Source organism: Thermobia domestica, chromosome 6 (genome assembly GCF_964235325.1).
Source record: "Thermobia domestica chromosome 6, izTheDome1.hap1.1, whole genome shotgun sequence".
Taxonomy (NCBI): Eukaryota; Metazoa; Arthropoda; class Insecta; order Zygentoma; family Lepismatidae; genus Thermobia; species Thermobia domestica.
This window is the reverse complement of record NC_137459.1, coordinates 237546038-237567080: the sequence shown is the minus strand read 5'-3', so window position 1 is coordinate 237567080 and position 21043 is coordinate 237546038. Positions and strand designations below refer to the sequence as shown.

At 35.4% G+C, this 21043-nt stretch overlaps 1 protein-coding gene across 3 annotated transcripts in view; it reads left to right on the top strand.

Annotated features, from left to right (window-relative positions):
* Positions 1-21043, top strand: part of Strip (striatin interacting protein) — a 239683-nt gene that overhangs the window by 103233 nt on the left and 115407 nt on the right. For all 3 annotated transcript variants that reach the window (XM_081762663.1, XM_081762661.1, XM_081762662.1), the window contains exons 9-12: positions 4271-4425; positions 7111-7227; positions 10796-10923; positions 16787-17014. In XM_081762663.1, coding sequence (XP_081618789.1) covers positions 4271-4425; positions 7111-7227; positions 10796-10923; positions 16787-17014 — 628 coding nt within the window. The remainder of the gene's footprint in view (positions 1-4270; positions 4426-7110; positions 7228-10795; positions 10924-16786; positions 17015-21043) is intronic.

The window sequence follows — 21043 nt, the reverse complement described above, 5'->3', positions numbered from 1 at the left end:
TTGATGTGGGATCCGAATCACATGGCGTCCTCCGGGGATCGAGGCTGAAACCCGTGCATCAAACCCTCGTACGCTTACCATATAGCCTCAAATCAGCCCAGCTAAATATTATACATGTTAACAAGGTTGTATTTAGGTATGTATCGGGGAGCTTTCGTCTTCCCCGAACTCACGGTCTACTCTCTGAGAATTATGAAGTTAATTCTTAAGTCTATGTAAGAACTCATAGTATTGTATTGGTAGCACTCACTCCCTGATAGTTTTAATTACCTTTGCACTTATATTGTTTGGTCCGCTTCAGAAATGATCAGAAATGATTACTTTATGTTATATGTAGTTTACAAGAGTATGACTGTTAAACAAAACGTTGTTAATAGTTTTCTTCTTTCCTTCCCTCCCTTCATTATTAATATATATATATATATATATATATATATATATATATATAGTTCATTTTTAATTGTATTACTCTTAGTACGGAGGTTATATGAAACGTGATACTACCGCTTAACCTTCGTCCGCTCGCGTATTGCCAATTCACTTTCCCACTCGCGCCGATGGCAGTGTGGCCGTCATCGATTATTCACGTTTTTTAACATTGTGCATGATGCAAAGTGTGTGTTTTGGAATAGTAATTAGGTTTAGTAAATTAAAACAAATCATTGTTAACAAAAAAATATATTTACATTAAATTACAACATTGCTAAATATGAATGAATACACAGTGAACAAAACACGAAATAGCAGAATCTAACCTAATCAACATCCATGCCACTGTTCTCGTTGTGAGGTGGCTGGCATTTATTGCAAGTAGTAGTAATGATTGAGTGCTTTTTGCACATGTTTTTCCACAATCTGTACATTCAAGGCGAGTTCTAAGCTAATCAACATTCATGTCACTGTCCTCGTTGTGTGATTGCTGGCATTTATTGCAAGTAGTAGTAATGATTGAGTACTTTTTGCATACGTTTTTTCCGCAATCTTTTCATTCAATGCGAGTTGTATTGTCTTTTCTTGAACCACAGATATAACAAATATCTCCTTGAATTAGTTGGACTGGTTCATCGCCGGTAGTTTTGCTTTCTGGATTATGCCAAGAACACCAGCAAATCTTTTGGCAAAGTTTGAGATTTTAGAACGAGCTTTCAAGTATTCGTTCATTAGCTCTAATGCTAACTCGCACAGATGTGGTCTTGTATTAGTTTTGATCTTAGGGCAGTTAAAAATGAAACAGCCAATGACAAATAATGAAAGTTTTACTTATTTTTTTATTAGTTGCGAAAAAAAATCACGTTTTTGCTCGTACTCACGGCAGATTGGACGTCCACCCTCCACCAGCAAATTTAGTATTGTACTGAGCCGGAAGTAGGCGTTGGTTAGACTGCAGCCGCACAGAATCTAGAGGGTGGGAGTGTAAATAGAGAATGCACACTCCTCCAGCCATAATCTTAGCGCTCTGGGAAGAAGGACACACAGAAACTAAAAATGACAGCCAATTTGCCGCGGACGCGAGCGGATGAAGGTTAATATGATATCCGAACCACGTGAGCTCCAACAGGAATGTAATAATAATAATAATAATAATAATAATAATAATAATAATAATAATAATAATAATAATAATAATAATAATAATAATAAGTCAGAACTGTGTAATTTTCTTGTATCACATTACGAAGCTTTTGGGTTACACGTGTTCTTGCTACATAATATTTCCTTTCGTTTATAAGTCAAAGTACAAGAAATTATAAAAGTGTATATAATAATTCAAAACGTTAAACTAAAGTATACTCTCTCAGTCCTTTAAAAACTTCTTTTCCATGTACGTTTTTTGTAATACATTTTCACCCTAAAAGAAAGTTTACAAAGTAAATTTATGAAGCAAATAGTATAATTGTAAAGGTTAATATTATAAACAAAATTATTATTGAACACGTTTTTCCATATGTTGTACAGACATGTTTTATGATCTAGCGTGTTTCCCGTTTGATAGTTAACAACTAATTTGCTCGTGTTTCTATGGGCTCATTCGTTGGAACGGTGAAACAACGCTTGACTACTCAAAGGAAACAACTCAAATCTGATGGTGCCTGCTGTAGGGTAACACTGAAAACATCCTGTTGCAAATGAATTATGGTTTACTACTACGCTTCTGTCAGCTTGAGCCACCATAATCTGCCGGTGTTTATAAGTGACTTTTGAGGGTTTTAGTGGAATGTTTCTATTTAGTTGGACTCACTTCACGCGACAAACACTTCTCCCACCATAAAAAGGAGGCATTTTCTTATGGATGTCATTGCAATAAGTCAGTTTTTTTAATGATTCCCTACCGTACGCTGGTCGAGTACGTAAGCCATTTTCAAACTGTCGCTATATAAACTCACTAGTACAATGTATGATTGTGCTTCCACCTGGGGTACATTTCGAAAATAGTTCGTACTATTCCTGCTATCTCGTATAAGTTTGTTACCTATTTATTGACTTTTTTTGAATATAAAAAAAAATAATTTGTTGCGTTGTATTCCAAGTTGCTAATTCGCAGAAAACAGAAGCTAAGAGTTTTTCGAGAACAGAGTTTGGAAGAAAATATTTGATTGGAAAATAGGCAATCGAACGTGTGATTCGAAAAGGTTACATAATGGGGAACTTCAGAATAGCCGTGAACTCCTGAATATTACACTAATAGTAATATGTAGCCATCTAACCAGTAAGATATGGGAATACATTGTTTGAATAGGAAAAACGAGTGAAATGTCTAGAATTCTAGTTCGGAGACCTGTGAGGAAGCTATCGTGAAGTAAGTCAAGAAGAAGGTGGAAAGACAATATGAATCTGCGTCGATGGACCTTCGGGTTCCTTAGGTCATAAAGTTAATGAGAGATTATAATGATGTCTTGGGTTTTGGTAGTGTAGATATATGATGATGCCAGTCTGCTTCTAGAAATATTTCTCTTGATCAGTCGAATATTATTACTATTGACTCAGTTGTATAAATTAAATCAACAACAGGAATTAGTTTGAAAAGTCAGGACACTTTTAGCGTGTATATACTCAATCGAATATTTGCAGGTTTTTAAATAAAGATGTTTATATGAGGAGAGATCAAAATGTATTTCCTCCTGTGTCACAAAAAAATATATTAATGGAACAAGACAAGCTATTGCAGAGCATAGTCTGAATGTCCTCTACAGAATCCTACCCTTCAACGTAGTCTCCATGAATTTGAACACATTTACGCCATCTTTGAACCCAGGCGTCAAAACCTTTTTGGAAAAATTCAGGAGGTTGCTTTTTGACCCATGATTTTACAGCTGTTTCAACTTCATTCAAATCATTGAATCGACAACCACCTAGGTGTTCTTTTAAAGGGCTAAACAGATAAAAGTCATACAGGTATGCCCACGTTTCATCTCCAGTGACCACATTTTTGAAGAAGTCTTGATTTACAACTGCAAATGCGTCCAGGAGCTCTTGACAAACGTCCACTCGCCTCCTCCGATTATCAACAGTCAATTGCTTTGGTACCCACTTAGCACACACTTTGTCATATCCCAAGTTAGGAATTATTCCTTGGGCAGAGCCATACGAAATGTTCAAAGCATTTGCAACACTCTGAACTGTAATGTGCCTGTCTCCTCGGATCAATTCCTCAGCACGTTCCCGATTTGCATCTGTGATCGATGTTGTCGGCCGGCCGCTTCTTGGTTTATCAGCGATTTATATTTCTCCGTTGCTAAACTTCCTTTACCCAACGCCGTACATTGCTAATGTCCATTACTGCATCCTCATAAACATTCTTCAAGCGCATATGGATTTCCTTAGGTGGACAACATTCTTTCGCCAAAAATTCGATGACGAATCTTTCTTTTAGCTTCAGATCCATGGTTCTAATTACTCAATCTGAAAAAGAAAAGACTACATTAGTGGAAGAAGGCTACCTCTATAACGTCATGCATAGATAAGTTAGTAGCTGTAATAGAAAAAAAAAATATGAGGGAGGCATTACTTTTTGATCCTCCCTCGTACCTTGTAAGATTCAAAATTGTTTGTGTTTCATAAATATATATATATATATATATATATATATATATATATATGGTTTTGGCAGACGTGAAATTATTTGCAATACATCGGTCTGCGCAAAATTTGTAGCAAAATGTTATACATTTAACCGTGGGTACACACTGGTTCAGTATGATACAACTTTTCAATTTTATATGTGTATAACATAGATTGAAATTTATCAGTTTTCTTGGTCTTTGACTTCCAGGTCTTCCATGGGCTCCAAAAGTTCGGCAGAAAGATTTAGATCAGTTCCTGGATAATACAAGAGTAAAATTTGTTGGATTTCCATTGCAGGGTGATAGAGACTCGTTAGCTGGACTGCCTCAACCTATACACGAAGGAGTAAAAGTTCTTAAGCAGGTTTGTCTACATTAATATAAGCTTAATGTTTGGTAAGCTGAAGTATACGATTACTAGCAATTAAATGCTGACGTTTGATGCAATGTGTTTGACAAATTTGTACAAAAAGTATAGGGGACTTACGTTGTCTTTCATGAGAGTACACTGGTAAACACAAATATTTTATTTTTATTTTTTATTTATGTATTTTTTTAATTATTATTTATTTATTTTTTTTTTTTTTTTACAGCCCATGAGTAGCAGAGTGCAGCTTTCTAATCACATGATTCCGTTCGGGTCCCACATTTAAGTGCAAATCCATGTGTCTTTCTCAGCTTGGGAGTTGTAAAAAGGCATTAAAACCCTATAGAAATTAATTTTTTAAAATTAATCTTTAACATTTTTTCTTTCTTTAATTTAGTTTCTACAGATTTTTAACAATATAAAATTATAATTCATTACTGTTCTGGAAAATACTAACACAAATTCCTGTGTTCTCTTTCCCTACCTAGTGTTCAGTGGCGTATCTAGCGTTAATAACACTAAGAGCAAAGATGGAAATTGCGCTCTAGCTCTCTTCCTGTACATCCATTCGTACATTTGTACTGCTTCCAATCCCCGGCCAACTAAGTTTGTTTTGGACAACATCTTGTCCGTGTGTTTTCTCGGGTACTCTTGTTTCCTCTCGCGTTCTCATTCCACCAATTCTTTCGTCATTATTCACTTCCCTTAATCATCCATCTCCCTTAGCCTAAAGGGCATAATCGTGGGACGTTAAATTGAAAAGATTTCATTTCATTTTGTACTGGTTCCATTCTATCTTTTCGTTAGTACTTTAAGGATAATTGTGGCGACTGAAAAAAATCTTATATTCAGTTTGCCGCAATCATTTTACAAGATCTAAGAATTTAAAATGATTGAAGAAATTTCATCCACTTTTGTATATGATTTTCATATTTTTCGTACGTAAATTAGATTTTTCTTGCCTTAATTGGTGCAAACTTGTCTGTAATGTTCTCAGAGTTCGTTTTTTTCTGGTTTTCTTTTCTCAACACTGTCTTGACCCATGAATGTTCCTTAGTATCAGTTTAAACATTACTTTTCATTCGCTGAATTAGCTCTAATAGCTGGCAGTAGTAACTGCAGCGGTTAGCATTATGTGAGTGCTGATTCGCAGATTAGATAACACTTTCATTTCCATGCTGCACGAAAAACACGAAGATTTTCAGTTCTTGAAATTTTGCAGCGAGTTAACATTTTATAGTCCAAAATTTCTTAATGTAACTGCTGTTCGTTTCGCCAGTTTCTGCAGTTGTTTCCTAAGGCGTTACTGTCGGCGCTGTAAGAATGTATGGACTTCTACAAGGGACTCGAACTTTGAATCAACGCCTTGCAACGAAGTGAACCTCTCATCCATTTCCACGATAACACGGTCGAGTATTTTTTGTGAGAAATTTATAATTTAGCAAGCTTTTGTATAACTCTTCTGCTTCACTTCTTGGTTCACTGCTCTCGTTCTCATCATCTATCATGACCTCAAAAATTGAAAGACTTTCGGAATGTCGTCGCAGCTTCTATCCTTACACTTTATCTAGATTTTTACTTCGATTTAATAAGCATAGGAACCGTAGTTTACAGTTTCTGCGAGCGCTATGTTGAATGAACGAGGATGTAGAGGGTCCTGTTACGCTGCATGCATGCTCACCAAGATTACTGAGTGTTTGTCACAGTTGAGAAACAATGCCTGTTTTTCTCCTTAATCTATATTATAAAACTGAAAATGACTGTTTGTCTCTTGAACCACCCGACCGGTCTCCATCAAATTTTCAACATAGACGAGGTTTGGGACTTGGACGTTTATTTATGATTTCACTTTGACCGTAGACCGGGAGAGGGAGGAGAGGGGAGATATATAAAAATAAACAAAACTTAATGACTCTTGAACCACCCAAGCGATCTCGATCAAATTTTCAACGTAGATGAGGTTCGGACCTTGGATGTTTTTTTGTCATATCATTTTGACGATACAACTTAGGGGAGGGGAGTGGGAGAGACATTTAAAAATGATCGAAAATGACCGATATTAGTGTCGAATCTATAGTTTTCGGGGTCGCTGAAATGAACAATGACACATCCGAATGGTGTTTAACTCTAAGTTCAGCCCTGCAACTTGGGGGAGGGGGATATACATAAAAATGAACGAAAATGACCAATATTTGTGTCGAATCCATAGTTTGCAGGATCGCTGAGATTAACATTAAGACTTCCGATTCCGTTTGAGTCCGAAATCATCTTCACAGTTTGGAGAGGGGGATATATAAAAGTGATCGAAACTAGCCAATATCAGTGTCAATCCATAGCTTTCGGGGTCACTGAGATGAACAGTGATAAAGCTAATATAAAGGTCTATTTTCAGGTATTAAGTCGTTATTTCTTTCTTTTCTTTTTCCTTTCTGTGTCACATTAATAGATGATGTGTCCATTAAGTATACTCTTTTCTGTTTTGTATGAACAGGTTTCACTTTTGTTCCCAGAGACTACTCTTATCATTTTTTTTTTTTTTTTGGATGCATTTTGTTTTTTGAGAGTTAATTTGTCGTTAATTGATGCGTGGAAAAGTGTATATATATGACTGGGTGCTTTATGAATATTTATTGTATATGATAATAAATATGGATATATGATTAAATTTCTTTTTCTTTGCAGCATATGTATACTTCGTTAGCTGAAATCCAGGTACAGAAGGAAGAAGATATTGCCAGGAATCCTGTCTCTAATCCAGAATCAGACATTACTTTGACGCCGACTGAAGTTTTATACCAAGTGAGTACTGATTTTGCACACGTACAGTATTTAACTATATCATATCATATATCGTAAATAGCATTTCATATTCTCTGGAAATAATTGTACGAGGGTGGGTTGATAAGTTCTCAGCCTTACCAAGAAAACAAGTAGATAGGAAGCGAAGCTTGGTGTTTTTATGCAACATATCCCCCTTGTAGTGCAATGCACTTTTCACATCGCTGCTGCTGTGCTTATTTATTTTTTTTTATTTTTTATTTTATTTATTTAATATACAACACAACAGGCTTAATACCCAATTACAGTGTTGTGTACATACAGCAAATGTTACATATATAAATTTCTTAATTATTTCTACAGAAAATTTCTTGTTTCACATATGATTTGAACCTGTTTTCTGAAAGACTAAATACATCCACTTTATCAAGCTTATTTACAATATCATTGTATAATTTACATCCTCCACATAGGGGATTTATATAATATATTGCTCCTGGCTTTTGCACAATAAAATGTCTCTGTATTCTCTACTCTGGTTTTGCAAGTGGGAATCCGTAATAATATTTTCGAGACCAACTCCATACAATCAATCTTATTATTTAATAACTTGTATAAGAATAACAAGTCCAACATCCTTTTTTTTTTTTTTTTAGAGAGTTTGAAAATTAAAGTTGTTTATTAGATCATTGTAGGAAAAATATCTGGGATAATAATTAGTTTTTTTGTATGTAAGCATTTTCAAGAATTTTGTTTGGATGTTTTCTATTTCTTGAGAGTATTTTTTATTATTGGGGGTCCATATAGTAGAACAATATTCTAATTTTGATCTAACATATGTAAAATAGTGTTGTAAACGTTGTCTCACTGAAGAAATCTTGCCCTATTCTGTAAATTAAATCTAAGTTCCTATATGCGCTGTTTGTTATCATATCTATGTGTTGATTGAAATTTAGTTCAGGATCAAAAATAACGCCTTAATCTTTGACAGTACTTGGTTTAGACAATTTAGTTTTTTTTTCAGTGTATAGTCAAAGGTCATAGGATTTCTTTTTTTCGTAAAAGACAGAGATTTACCCTTGGATACATTTATTACTAATTTGTTGTCATCGCACCATGTTTGAACTCGCTGTAGGTCTTGTTGTAGTTGTATGCAGTCTTCACTTGAATTAATTCTAGAATATAATTTGAGATCATCAGCGAATAGAAGAATCTCAGAGTTTTCAATAAAAAGTGGAATTTCATTAATAAGTAGGAGAAATAGCAGAGGACCCAGATGAGATCCTTGAGGAATCCCAGACACGGTGACGTGCCCCTTGTATAGAATAGATTGTTTCCGGTTACATAAATACGATACAATATATTGTATTGCCGACTTTGAAAAGTTCAGGCTTGTTAATTTCGCCATTAGAACATCATGATCCACAACATAGAATGCCCTACTGAAATCGGTATAAATAATGTCTACCTGGCCGCCTTTGTCTAACTCCGTTGCTATAAAATTTGTTACAACTGCTAGGTTTGTTGCAGTAGACCTATTGTGTTTGCAGGACAGACAAATAGAAGTTGGATGAAGGCTCTGCAAACCAGGCCTTTGTTTGAGAAATGACATCATCGGCGCCATTGAAATGCGTTCCCATTAAAAACATTTTCAATTTAGGAAAGAGATAAAAGTCTGATGGAGCCAAATCAGGTGAATAAGGTGGATGTTCCTGTATTTAAAACCGTAGGTCCTCCAATTTTTGCAATGTCAGACGTGCCTTGTGTGAAGGCGCATTGTCCTGGAGGAAGATTACCCCCTTTGACAGCTTTCCACGTCTCTTCTTCTTTAGTGCTGCTTTCAGTTTCTCCAGAAGAGATTTATAATAAGTTGCATTGCTGGTTTCACTCGATTTCAGATAATCCAGCAATAAAATTCCTTCACAATCCCAGAAGACCGTAGCAAGGACCTTAGCAGAAGAGCACTGTGCCCTAGCCTTCGGACGTGGAGAACCGCCGTGGCGCCATTCCGCCGATTGCTGTTTCGTCGTGGGATCGTAGAAATATAACCAGGTTTCATCCACTGTTACCAGCCGTTGCAAAAAATTGGTCTTATCCGCTTAAAATTGGGATAGAACTGCCTTACTTGCCTCCACCCGTTCACGCTTCTGATCTGCGTTTAAAAGTTTCGGAATCCATTTTGCCGCGACCTTCCTCATACCCAAATCTTCATGGATAACTTTCCACACCCGTTCATGACTAATGCCCAATGTGTCCTCTATATATTTGAGCGGATTCGGCGATTGTCGAGAATTATCCGGTGAACGGCGTCAATCATCTCGGGGGAGGTCACTGAAATTGGTCTGCCACACCTGGGATCATCGTTCAGACCAAACTGCCCACGTTTGAAGTTCGCTGCCCATTTCTTCACAGTGGCATACGATGATGCCTTGTCCCCCAATGTCGTGATAAGGTTGTTGTGGATCTCCTTCGGCGTGAATCTCTTAACGAAGGGGTACTTCATGAATGCACGATGTTCAAATTTACTAATTTTTGGGACGTGGGCTGCCATCCTCACTTTGGACGTTAATAATAATAATAATAATAATAATAATAATAATAATAATAATAATAATAAACTAAAATAAAATTGGTCTAGTCAAAACAAATTTGCACAATAGCTTCACAAATCACAAGCCTCATAAACATATATAATTTTTATATCTAGCTCTGTTTGAACCTGGTAGGCTGAGAAATTATCAACCTACCCTCTTATTTTGTATTTTCATTTTCTGTGTATTTGTGTGGCAATGCCACATTAGTACTCACCGATGGTGAAAACTAAACAGATGTTATCCAAAGTCAAATACATGATTGACGGTAAATTTGAATGGAAATTTTATCGTGTAAAAGAATCAAATATTTCAGATCTGTTCTATACCTTTGTCTAGAAAATTACTGGATGATTATGGGCGGTGCTGAGAAATCTACTAACCTTGTCTATGAACGCGAAGTGTGTTCATGATGTAAAGCAGAGAGTGATATACTCAATTTGACAATAAAATTACGTTGTTCCTAACCATATTGAAAAGGAATTGCTGAATATTATTTCCCACATTTTCAGCAGCACTCTTATTTTGTATACAGATAGACAATTATCAAAATAATGAAAACATCTGTGTGATAGGACACTTTTTATTATTATTAACGCTGAAAGTTCCTGCGCTTCGGCCGTATTGAATTAAAATGCCTAATTACATGTGTACTAAGTTTGCTTTTTTAGGTATGATATTTTAATTGAAGATATTTTGTTCATTGTACATTTTTCTTGTAAACGTAGTTTCTTAAATGATATTTCATTTATCGAACATGTACTGGATGTGAAATAACTTGTAATTGTGGTACAAATCGTGCATTTTGAAGTTTGCTAAAGAAGTGAATTATAAGAGACTAATTGCAGTTACAAATTTGCAACAAGGTTTAAGTAATTTCATCTATACGTGAAAAGTCAGATAAGATTTAACTAAAATACTTGGAAATTGCATTAAAGATTGAAAGTACAATAATATACTCGTGCTCTTTATTATACCAAGTGTTTTCGTTTTAATAGGCCATGCTTCCGAGCTTGCCGCAATATATGATAGCTCTTTTGAAAATTTTATTGGCTGCCGCTCCTACCTCGAAAGCTAAAACAGATTCCATTAATATAATGGCTGATGTCCTACCTGAAGAAATGCCGTAAGTAATTTTCTTTAGAAGTAAGATATGGATAATTAATGTCGTTTGATTTTTATGTGCCTGTATCTTAACCCATTGAAATCAGATGTAAATCCCTGTCATAAGCACATGATAGAATATTTAGAAGGCTAAACCTGGACCCATGTGTCTCCTTTATAAGAGAAAGTGACTCCGAGACTCATCTGTAGGCAGAAGAAATGTACTGCTTTCGTTTACATTGACAGGCTACATTTGGGACGCAAATTCTGGTCGTTGCATGATTTAAACGGTTCGCGCGACCAGTGCTCGTCATATGATTCCAATGGGTTAACACCAAAACAGTATTTAGAAGAAAAGTGAAACTGATAACACATAACGTATTGTGAGTGTGTCTGTATTCCACATGCGAATTAATTTTTTAGATTGACATTGAATTATATTTTACATCAAAGTTGAGGTAACTTACAACCTTTTGTAGCATGGTATGTGCAGAACTTAGGAACGTAAATGTCGTTTAACCCTACCAAAGCGGAACTAATTTCTTTAATATATTTTTTAAAATTATGTTTCTTGTTGTAGGGTCAAAAATATCTTTTAAGAAGAAAGAAAAAAAAAAAAAAAAAAAAAAGGCGTAAAATCCTATAAAAGTGTAGACCAGTTTTGAAAGGTGTCGCTTATTTACTGGTGTCACATCCCCCAGTTAATTATTTTTTAGTTGCTTTTGTAATCTGCGTTCTTACTTTGCAAAGAGGGTATGAAGGATAGAATAAATTATTAAAGTGAATTTCAGAAAACGAATCCAAAATAGCTGTATTACTCGTCTCGTCTTCCACAGTTAACTGTTTATGGCCTGTTAGTTACTTAGTGTTCCCTGACGTCGTACTATCACGAACTTTGGAATATAAATATATCGAAAATAATGAATATCACCCCCTAGTGAAAATAATTGATACTGCATTTGAGCATGGGCTATTTGAGTTAACCCTAGACAGATACATGAGCCAGGGAAGCAACACAGTATACGTGCGGTCTGGGAGACCACTACTTATTTCCAACAGTTTATAAATTGAAATTATTTTCTTCACATTTATACCATCTATAACATTTATTTTGAACTTTTTTTCCTTTTTAACTTTCCGGAAATTTTGAAACGGCTGGTAAGAAACCGTTTTTTTTTCTTTCTTTCCGGAAAAATTGGGAAAAAAACAAAAAATCTTTGTATTAGGTTAGTTTTACTAGTAATGATTTTTTTTTTCGAAGGCGTGAAAAATTTAAATTGAGAAATTTCAATATTGTGAATATTTAAAAAAGAAGCATTCTAAAATAAAACAGTTGTAATTATTCTTGAATATTAATAGTCTGCGCTTATTTCCTTTATGTGCCTTCTAGTCGTTTACTCCTGGTTGTGCATTAATTACAGAAATTTTACAATTGCATACACATCTACCATCATGAAGCGTTTCTGTTGGAACAAATAGGGCTCTTGAATGAAACTGAGTTCTTAATGTGCTCTTTGATCTTTTGAAATTTTGTTAATCTTAACCAAATTACTTCTTAAAAGAAAGAGCAGTAGGAAAATTTCACTAATACTCTTGCACTAAGACATATAATTACTATTATTTAATATTCAAATACAGACTTTAATATAAACTTTATGTACAAAATTTTGTATGTAAACAAATACCTGTTTTCCAATGCGAAAATTAATCTACATATATAAAATGAAAGTGGCTATATTTGTAACTTAACAACTCATGAGCCACCAGATTGATCTCGATAAAAATTTTCAACATAGATGAGGTTCGGGCCTGGGATGGATTTTTACCATTTCACTTTAAAAGTGCAACTTGGAGGAAGGAAGTGTGGATATATATTGAAAATTACCGATCTTAGTGTCGAACTCATGGTTTTCGGTGTTCCTGAGATGAACAGTGACATTTCCGATGCTGTTTAAATAAAAATTCAGGCCCCCAACTTAGGGAAGGGGGAAGAACAGATATATAAAAATGATTGAAAATAGCCGAATTCACTGTCGAATCCATAGTTTTCGGGGTTGCTGAAATGAATAGTACCACTTCCGATGCCATTTAAATCAAAATTCATCCTCGTAACTTGGAGGCGGAGCAGAGGGCAAATATATATATATATAAAAAAAAAGATCGAAAATGACCAGTATTAGTGTCGAATCCATGGTTTTTGGGATCCTGAAATGAACATTTAACACTTCCGATGCTGTTTAAATCCTAACTCAGTGCCGCAAGTTGGGGGAAGGAGGAGTGGTAGATATATAAGAATGATCGAAAATGACCAATATTAGTGTCGAATTGATAATTTTCGGGGTGACTGAGATAAACAGTGACATTTCCGTTGCCGTTTAAATTCAAATTTAGCCCCCGTTAGTTACTCCTAAAGTGGGAAAGTGACATGTAAAAGTAAATAAAAATGATTGATGCTAGTGTCGAATTCACTTTTTGGGGTCCGTAAGTTCATTGGTGACAGTTCATGCCCTTTATGCCCAAAATAAAACGTATTCTCCCCGTGCGAAGAACGGGTATTCTGTTAGTATTTAATAATAATGAACGGAAAATTCACATGTTAAATTCTTTAATATATTTGTCGCTGCTCAAACTTACGCACTTCTGCGGTGTGTGTGTGTATATGTAAATAAGATAATCTCTTTTTGAGGTGTTCGAAAAATATACAAATAATAAAGAGGAATTTTTGCCAGAAATCAGAAAACTAAAAAGTAAAATTAAAACCTATTGCTTTAAGTATTTTTCCTACTAGCGAAATACATTGTATATATGAGGGAGACACTTTACAGCAAATAAGATTAGTATCTGGCGAAGAAATAGTTCTTTAATTATATTTTCCGGGCTTTGCCAATATTTCCGAACAAAATGTTTTTTTTTCTAATGCGTTCAAAATTTCCGGAAATTTTACACAGCACAAGGACAATACGTATCTCCATAAAATGTATACTATATTTGATTTTAACGTACTGGTATTAAGTAAAATGATTATGACCCTGTTATTTAACACTTCCCTGCCATAAAACGCTAACTTTATAAGATTGCTTAAGATATTTTAAATTATCCTATATTAATTAATCTAACTAGGATTATATTTTAGGGTCTTTTGTAGTCATAACTCCATACTATCACGGTGCTAACGTTAAAGGAGTGGTACAAATATATTTGTTGCCACAAAATTTGCCTATTCCAATAGAAGAAACATAACTACTCAATGATCTAGTTAATATACTGTATACTGTAAACTAGTAAATATAAAATAGTTTTCATAAAATATTCGAAAATTTCAATTTTTCCCAATATTTCTGTTTTTTTTCCAAGCTCGGAAAAAAACGGTAAAAAGCTGTTTTTTTTTTTAAACCCAAAATTTCCGTTTTTTTCCCAGGCCTTTACAACACCAGTCCTGACAGTTATGTGTACGAGTGCTTCATTTTCTGACTCCAAACAATGTTCTGTTGTTAAACAGAGAGGGATATAAACCAGCACGTATGCCACTGTCACAACATCGAGACAAATTAAAATATACGAATACGTAACTCTTACCTCCACGGGACCGCAAGCGCCGTTTGTTGCTTGGGTCTTACAGACCCTACGTAAATGTCGAGAGTTAGCATTTGCGCAAATATTCGTCATTCATTCGGGGAGGTTTAATATCTATATGTAAACGTAGCATAACTGAAGATACCCAGAAAAAAATAATATTATTATTTTAGTTTTATGTCCCGCAGTTATACCTTTTAGGCTACAGGAGACGGATGGTTAATGATAGTGAAATTAAATTTTTGTTGCTTTCCTACCAGGAATCGAACCCATGCACCAAAGGCACACACGCTAACCGCTAGACCATTAAGATACCCAGATATTAATATATATCAGCGCGCAACAGTATATATGAAGCGTGCCCGGAAGGTAAGTACAGTTTTTTTTTTTTTTAATACTACAACAGGTTTCTTCAAACCAAATTTATTTTTACACAAGAGAGCACACCTTGAGCTATTTTTCGACATAGTTTTTAACTGTTTCATAGCGGCTGACCAACTTGTCCAAACCTTCCTCAAAGAAACATCCCGCCAGTGAAGACAACCATAACTTCACAGCGTTTCTTGCGTTGTCGTCACTTTTAAAACGCTTACCGTTGAACTCGTGCTTCAGGTGCAGGAACAAGTGGTAGTCAGACGTACGGCGCGTGGTCAAACTACTCCAACCGAACTGTCGAATTAACGTTTGGGTCGCACCAGCAGTATGGGGACGAGCATAGTCATAGGGCAACACAACTCCTTTACTGAGCATTCATTTCCTTTGGTGTCTCACAGTATTGTTCCGTATTGATGGTTTCACCCCTGGGTACGAAGTCAACCAGCAAAACCCCTTTCCTGTCCCAAAACACTTGTGCACTTAGAGTTTTTGTGCCGACATTGTCGTTGTGAACTTTTGCTTTGTGGGAGATCCTGTGTGCCGCACTCCATTGAATGTTGCTTCGATTCTGGGCTGACATGGTGAAACCATGTTTCTTTACCGGTCACGATTTGGTTTTAAAAGCCCTCTCCTTTCCCACTGTAACGGGGTGGGAATGTCAAAGCATTGCCAATTCGTTTGGTTTTGTGGACTTCTGTGAGTATTTTCGGAACCCAGCGAGAACACAATTTACGATAACCTAAGTGGTCGGTCGGTAACAGTCTCATGCAAAACAGTTCTCAAAACTTGAGAAAAGTCATCTGAAAGCATTATCATTGTACACCGTCTATTCTCACGAAGTTTCTCATGCACTTTCCTCACCAACTCATCAGTCACAACAAAAGGCCGCCCACTTCGTGGTTCGTCGTGGACATTTGTTCGCGCCTTATTTGCACCATTCCATCACTTATTGCTTTTTCACCGTAAGTCTGTGCAATTTGACGATGAATTTTGGCCGGCTTAACGTTCCTTGCATTCAAAACCCGGATAACAGAATGAATTTTACAGTCAGCGGATTCAGCAATTGTTTCAAACATTGTAAAGGATCACAGGGCAAAGTACGCTCGCGACAACTCAATCGTAGTGGCGTCAGTAAAGAAGCAATGAACCAGTGAAACTACGCGCATGCGAAGAGCGCCGACACTGGCAGATGTTTCGTTGTAAGGCGTTGGTCACTCGCTCTGACAAATATTTGAACATTGGTGGAAACAATGTCGAAAAATATTTTAACATGTGCTCTTTTATGTAAAAATAAATTTGGCTTGAACAAATTTGTTTTAGTATTTTATTTTTCAAAGTGGTACTTACTTTCCGGACACGCCTCGTATATTATCTGGATATCTTAACGATTTATTTATTTCAGCTTTGCAGTAATTACCAAGATTTGAGCCATCACCACACATTCATTTCTGGTCCTACATACATAAATGTATTTATTTCTGATTGTTCGAAGGCTTGCTCAATTAATGGTACGAGAAAATCAATTCACACAACCCGAGCCCATCTCATCATTGAATTGAACTTTTTAAAAAGCTTCTGAAGCTGTGGATGTGACCAAAAAAGGAAGAAACACCACTTTTGCTAATTCAGGGGTTAGTCCACTTGAAATCACCTAATTTCGGATTAGATAGTTGCTGATTAAGTTATTATTATTATTATTATTATTATTATTATTATTATTATTATTATTATTATTATTATTATTATTATTATTATTATGGGTTGTCAGGTAGTAGGTTTTTATTTGTCTATTTAGAAATGCTGTTATAGTTGTGCTGGTTTCGCCGTTATGTATTCCACCGAACACTAAATTGTAGAAACTTGTTTTCTGATTTTTACATAACTTCAATAATGAGCACACATTTCTAAAATGTGCGTTTTTTCTTTTTTTTTTTCAGAATGACGGTTTTACAGTCCATGAAACTTGGAATTGATGTAAATAGACATAAAGAAATCATTGTGAAAGCAGTTTCTGCAATTATTTTACTACTTTTGAAGCATTTTAAAATTAATCATGTATATCAGTTCGAATTTATGTCTCAGCATTTGGTTTTTGCTAACTGTATACCCTTAGTGCTGAAGTTTTTTAATCAGAATATTATGGCGTACGTTGGAGCTAAAAATACGTAAGTATGTTATTTTGTAATGTAACAGGCGTGCATGTACATTCCAAAATGCTAATTGTTTCACCTCCGTACAGATTAAACTTCAAAACTACTAAAATGTTCGACACAGATGCTTCTCTTCAGTTGGCAGAAAGGTAAGGAGGGAAAGGGTTATTTTTAGGGAACGTTTTAGGTAAAGTAGTTAAAATATTTGAAACCACCAAAGAAGAATCCGTCATTGGAAACCGATAATTCTCCACTTCTTAATCTTGATAAGTGACCATGCTAATTAATTACCTGTTTATTTTGTATACTTTAAAAATATTTGTCCTTGAAAACCGCTGTTAAATAATGATAAGTGCAGGTAGAAATGGGGATGAAACTCACTATCGATTCTTAAAAATGTTTGTACCATATTAGAGATCTTTATTTACATAGTTATACTTTTCAGCCTAAGTTTTAAGACTTCCTTGATACAAATCCAGTGAACGTTTCTTGGTAAGATAGCCAAAACATCCCAGACTGTTCTCTGTCTATTGGGTAGAATATACATTTTATCAACTACGTGTTCGTTATCTGGTAAATATTTTGGTAGTTTTGAAGTTCCTCTGAGTTTCTGATTAATGTTGCTAACGTTACAGAGCGGTTCCTAGGTGTAGAAGTAAGCCTTTTCCCAAATGTACACTCATGTCCAAAATTATTGTCGCGTGTCTATAAATACGTTTCTGTAGAAATTTAATTTGATAATGAATTAGCCCAATATTTCTTATAACGTTAGTATGTGTATAATCAGCAAGGACATGCATGTGGCAAATTTAATGTCAAAAAGAGCAGTAAATAAGAAGAATAAAACGAAAACAAAACTTTATTGTCCATTTAGCAACGTTTTGTTTTATTTATTCTAATTTTCTTATTTATAATTCTTTTCCTATGAAATTTACCACAAATATACATTTCCCGATTCTACACATAGTATCAGTATTAAAGGTATCCTGCGAAGTCATTATCAAATTATATTCTTACAAGAAGACAGTTATAGATATGCGAAAATCATTTTGGACATGATTGTACATACGACACGTTCTATTTCTGACTCTTCATTCCTGTGTTTGGGCTACATATATATGTATAATAATAATAATAGTTCATGTGTTGGATTATATTTTCGGGTAATATACTGAGCGTTTGCGACTATGTTGTGTGCCTGAGTTACCTTTATTTCACACTTGGTTAACGACCTAATTGTTACTGCTGTAAATGATAAATCTAAGGAATGGGTTTCTCCCAAATCAGTTCTGAGCATGAAGGAAACTCTGTTATATACATTATTCAGTTCTTGAAGTAAACAATGTAATTAATCTTCCATATATAAATAAGGATATGTGTTGTTTAAAAGCTCAGTTCAACTTTGAAGAGCTTAATCTGATTAGTCGGAGATTTGAAAAGTGCAATATCACTGGTTTCATAGCCGTTTAAAACCATCGTGATTTTTTTGCCCGGAATCTGCTTCTTTTACTCACTTGAAGACGTTCAGACTTCTCTCAAAGGACAATATGAATCTCTGAAACTATTTGTAGAGATGGCTATCTGCCTGTGACTCGTTTTCCCAATGCACCACATTCATGCTTGATACGGTTCAAGTTCAGTGAGCGGGCCGGCTACTGCAAATGTTGTGTATCTTCCCCCGTGAAGAAATCCCTCCACTAGATTTGCCCGATGATATAATGCGTTATTATCCATGAAAATGAGTAATAGACTCATTGCACCCCGAAAAAGATGACACACATAGGGGTCCAGCACGTTATATCTGTACCGCCTAGCTGTAACAGTACCGCTGTTGCAGATGTGTAGCTTTATACATCCATTGAGCATGATGCCCACCCATACCAGTACACTACGACAATCATACTGATCACTTTCCGTGGTGTTAAGCTAATTGTAAGGAATCCCATGATCTCTCCACGGAGCATATATATATATATATATATATATATATTTGTCGTGGTCTAGTATCGGTGTCTCTCGCTCCATCGTAAGCGAGTTCGTTGCGCGGGGTTGAGTAAGACACACCACGAGTAGGTTAGTATAGAGACCAGCTGTATGTAGCCCCCGGTATACAATTTTCCTTCAGAATTGTGGTCTTGTTGATGCTACTAGCACTATTGCCAGTTGTTGGGAAGACGTTCTCTGATTGTGTCTTGCCGTTAGTGACATATAACTGTTCTGCAGAGGAGTTGTGAACCGTGGCCGGCCTAATATAAGTTGACATTGGGAACCCGATATTTTGACACGCGTACCACAACCTGGAGATGATATTTTGCAGTATATTCAGCACCTGAAAGACCTGATTGTGTTCATCCCACTTCAATTTCTTCCATTTTTCTACCCTTCAACATAGGGTCCCAAATTGCGTCCTCGTGGCGTATTTCACCATTAGCACTCATACTACAGGAAACACCTCTTCACATAACGCGAGCAGTATTTCAAATGAGGTGTGATGCAGTACGGTAATTAGGGCAATGCATTATCATTTGCCTGTCTATGCGAACTTCAGAAAGCAGACTTTCTATATGTTGAGGTTGTTAGACATCATGCTGTTAAATTGATAGCGAATACCACTGTTCTCGTAATTTTTATGCATTCATTGACCAGTCTTCCTCATGGTATTCGTTTGAACACAGTGTAAAGTATCAGTCTGAAACTTCTTTAAGTTGGCAGTCGAATATATAAATGAAAAACCTCATAAAAAGAATCTTAGCTAAGGTTATGCTGATCAACATAAATTGAGTAGCTACCCGGCGTAAAAAAAATAGAAGTGGATCTCGTAATAAGGAAATGTTTACTTACGTAACTGATATTTAAGTACAATACCGTCGATCTTGATAAGAGGACGCTTAATGCTTAATGTCAGAGATTGGAGGGATAAATTGAACTCGGTGGTTAAGGCGGAGAGTACTCAAGTACAAGTTAAAAACCTCATTGTATACATGGTGATGACGCCAACTACTGAACCTATTGATAATCCTCAAGTTGCAGTAGGAACAATAATGGACAAAGTCCTAAAGACAGAATGAAAAGTTTCTGTCGGTTTATTTTTCCTTGAGGAATGCAAAATTTCACGAGACAACCAGAAAGTTGAAGAAACATGTAAGATTCCTTTATAATACGATGATTCTTTAGGTTCTACAGATATTACCCAGTGCTTGTGTCGTAAACCACATGGAGAACGTTTCTTAACCATAAAGAAAAAATAATAAAGCATATATATATATATATAATGTAAATTTTGAATATAAGAATAATAAAAGTATACACACTATTTGCAAAGATGCTTCAGGTGTTTCTGATCTCAGTTCCAATAGAAATGTGCAAAGAGGCGTTATGCTACGAAAACAATTAAAAAATAAATAAATAAATACCTGTAAAGTTGGAAGGGAATGTCGACTAGAATATAACTGATCATGTGTTAAATTATATCTTGGAAAGTTACGTTCTAAAATGGGCAACTAACTAGTTGAGATTTTATTAAATCTAACTTTAAGAATGTGATAGAGGAAATCATGGGGGCTAATAATAATAATAACCGCATGATATAGTGACTTGAAAGTTAGAGATTGCTTTACTAACTTGAACATCGTACAATATTTTAAAAATAAATCAACGTTTGAAGCAATCACCGTCACGTGAGATCTATACGTTTGATCCAGTTTTGATTTTTTTTTTAAGTACGAGCATAACTATAGCGTATAAAATGTACGGCAACATTGATTAGCGTGGCCAAACATCATTGAGAAGAAAGTAAAAAAATTGTCAGTTTCCAATGGTGGGTTTTCCCTGGTACTTTTTGTGTTCAGTATTTCATTATCTTACTAGAAAAATACCTCTCCTCCGTACTTTCTTATCGACTGAAGAAAACATATTTTTGTCAAAATCATATTTTTGTCGAAGTCTGCTGTACAGACAGATGGTTAAATTGATATGTTTTATGATTTTCAGTGAGTGCAAAATGTTCGATTTTATTTTGATTTTCAGTTTAACATCCTTTTCAGC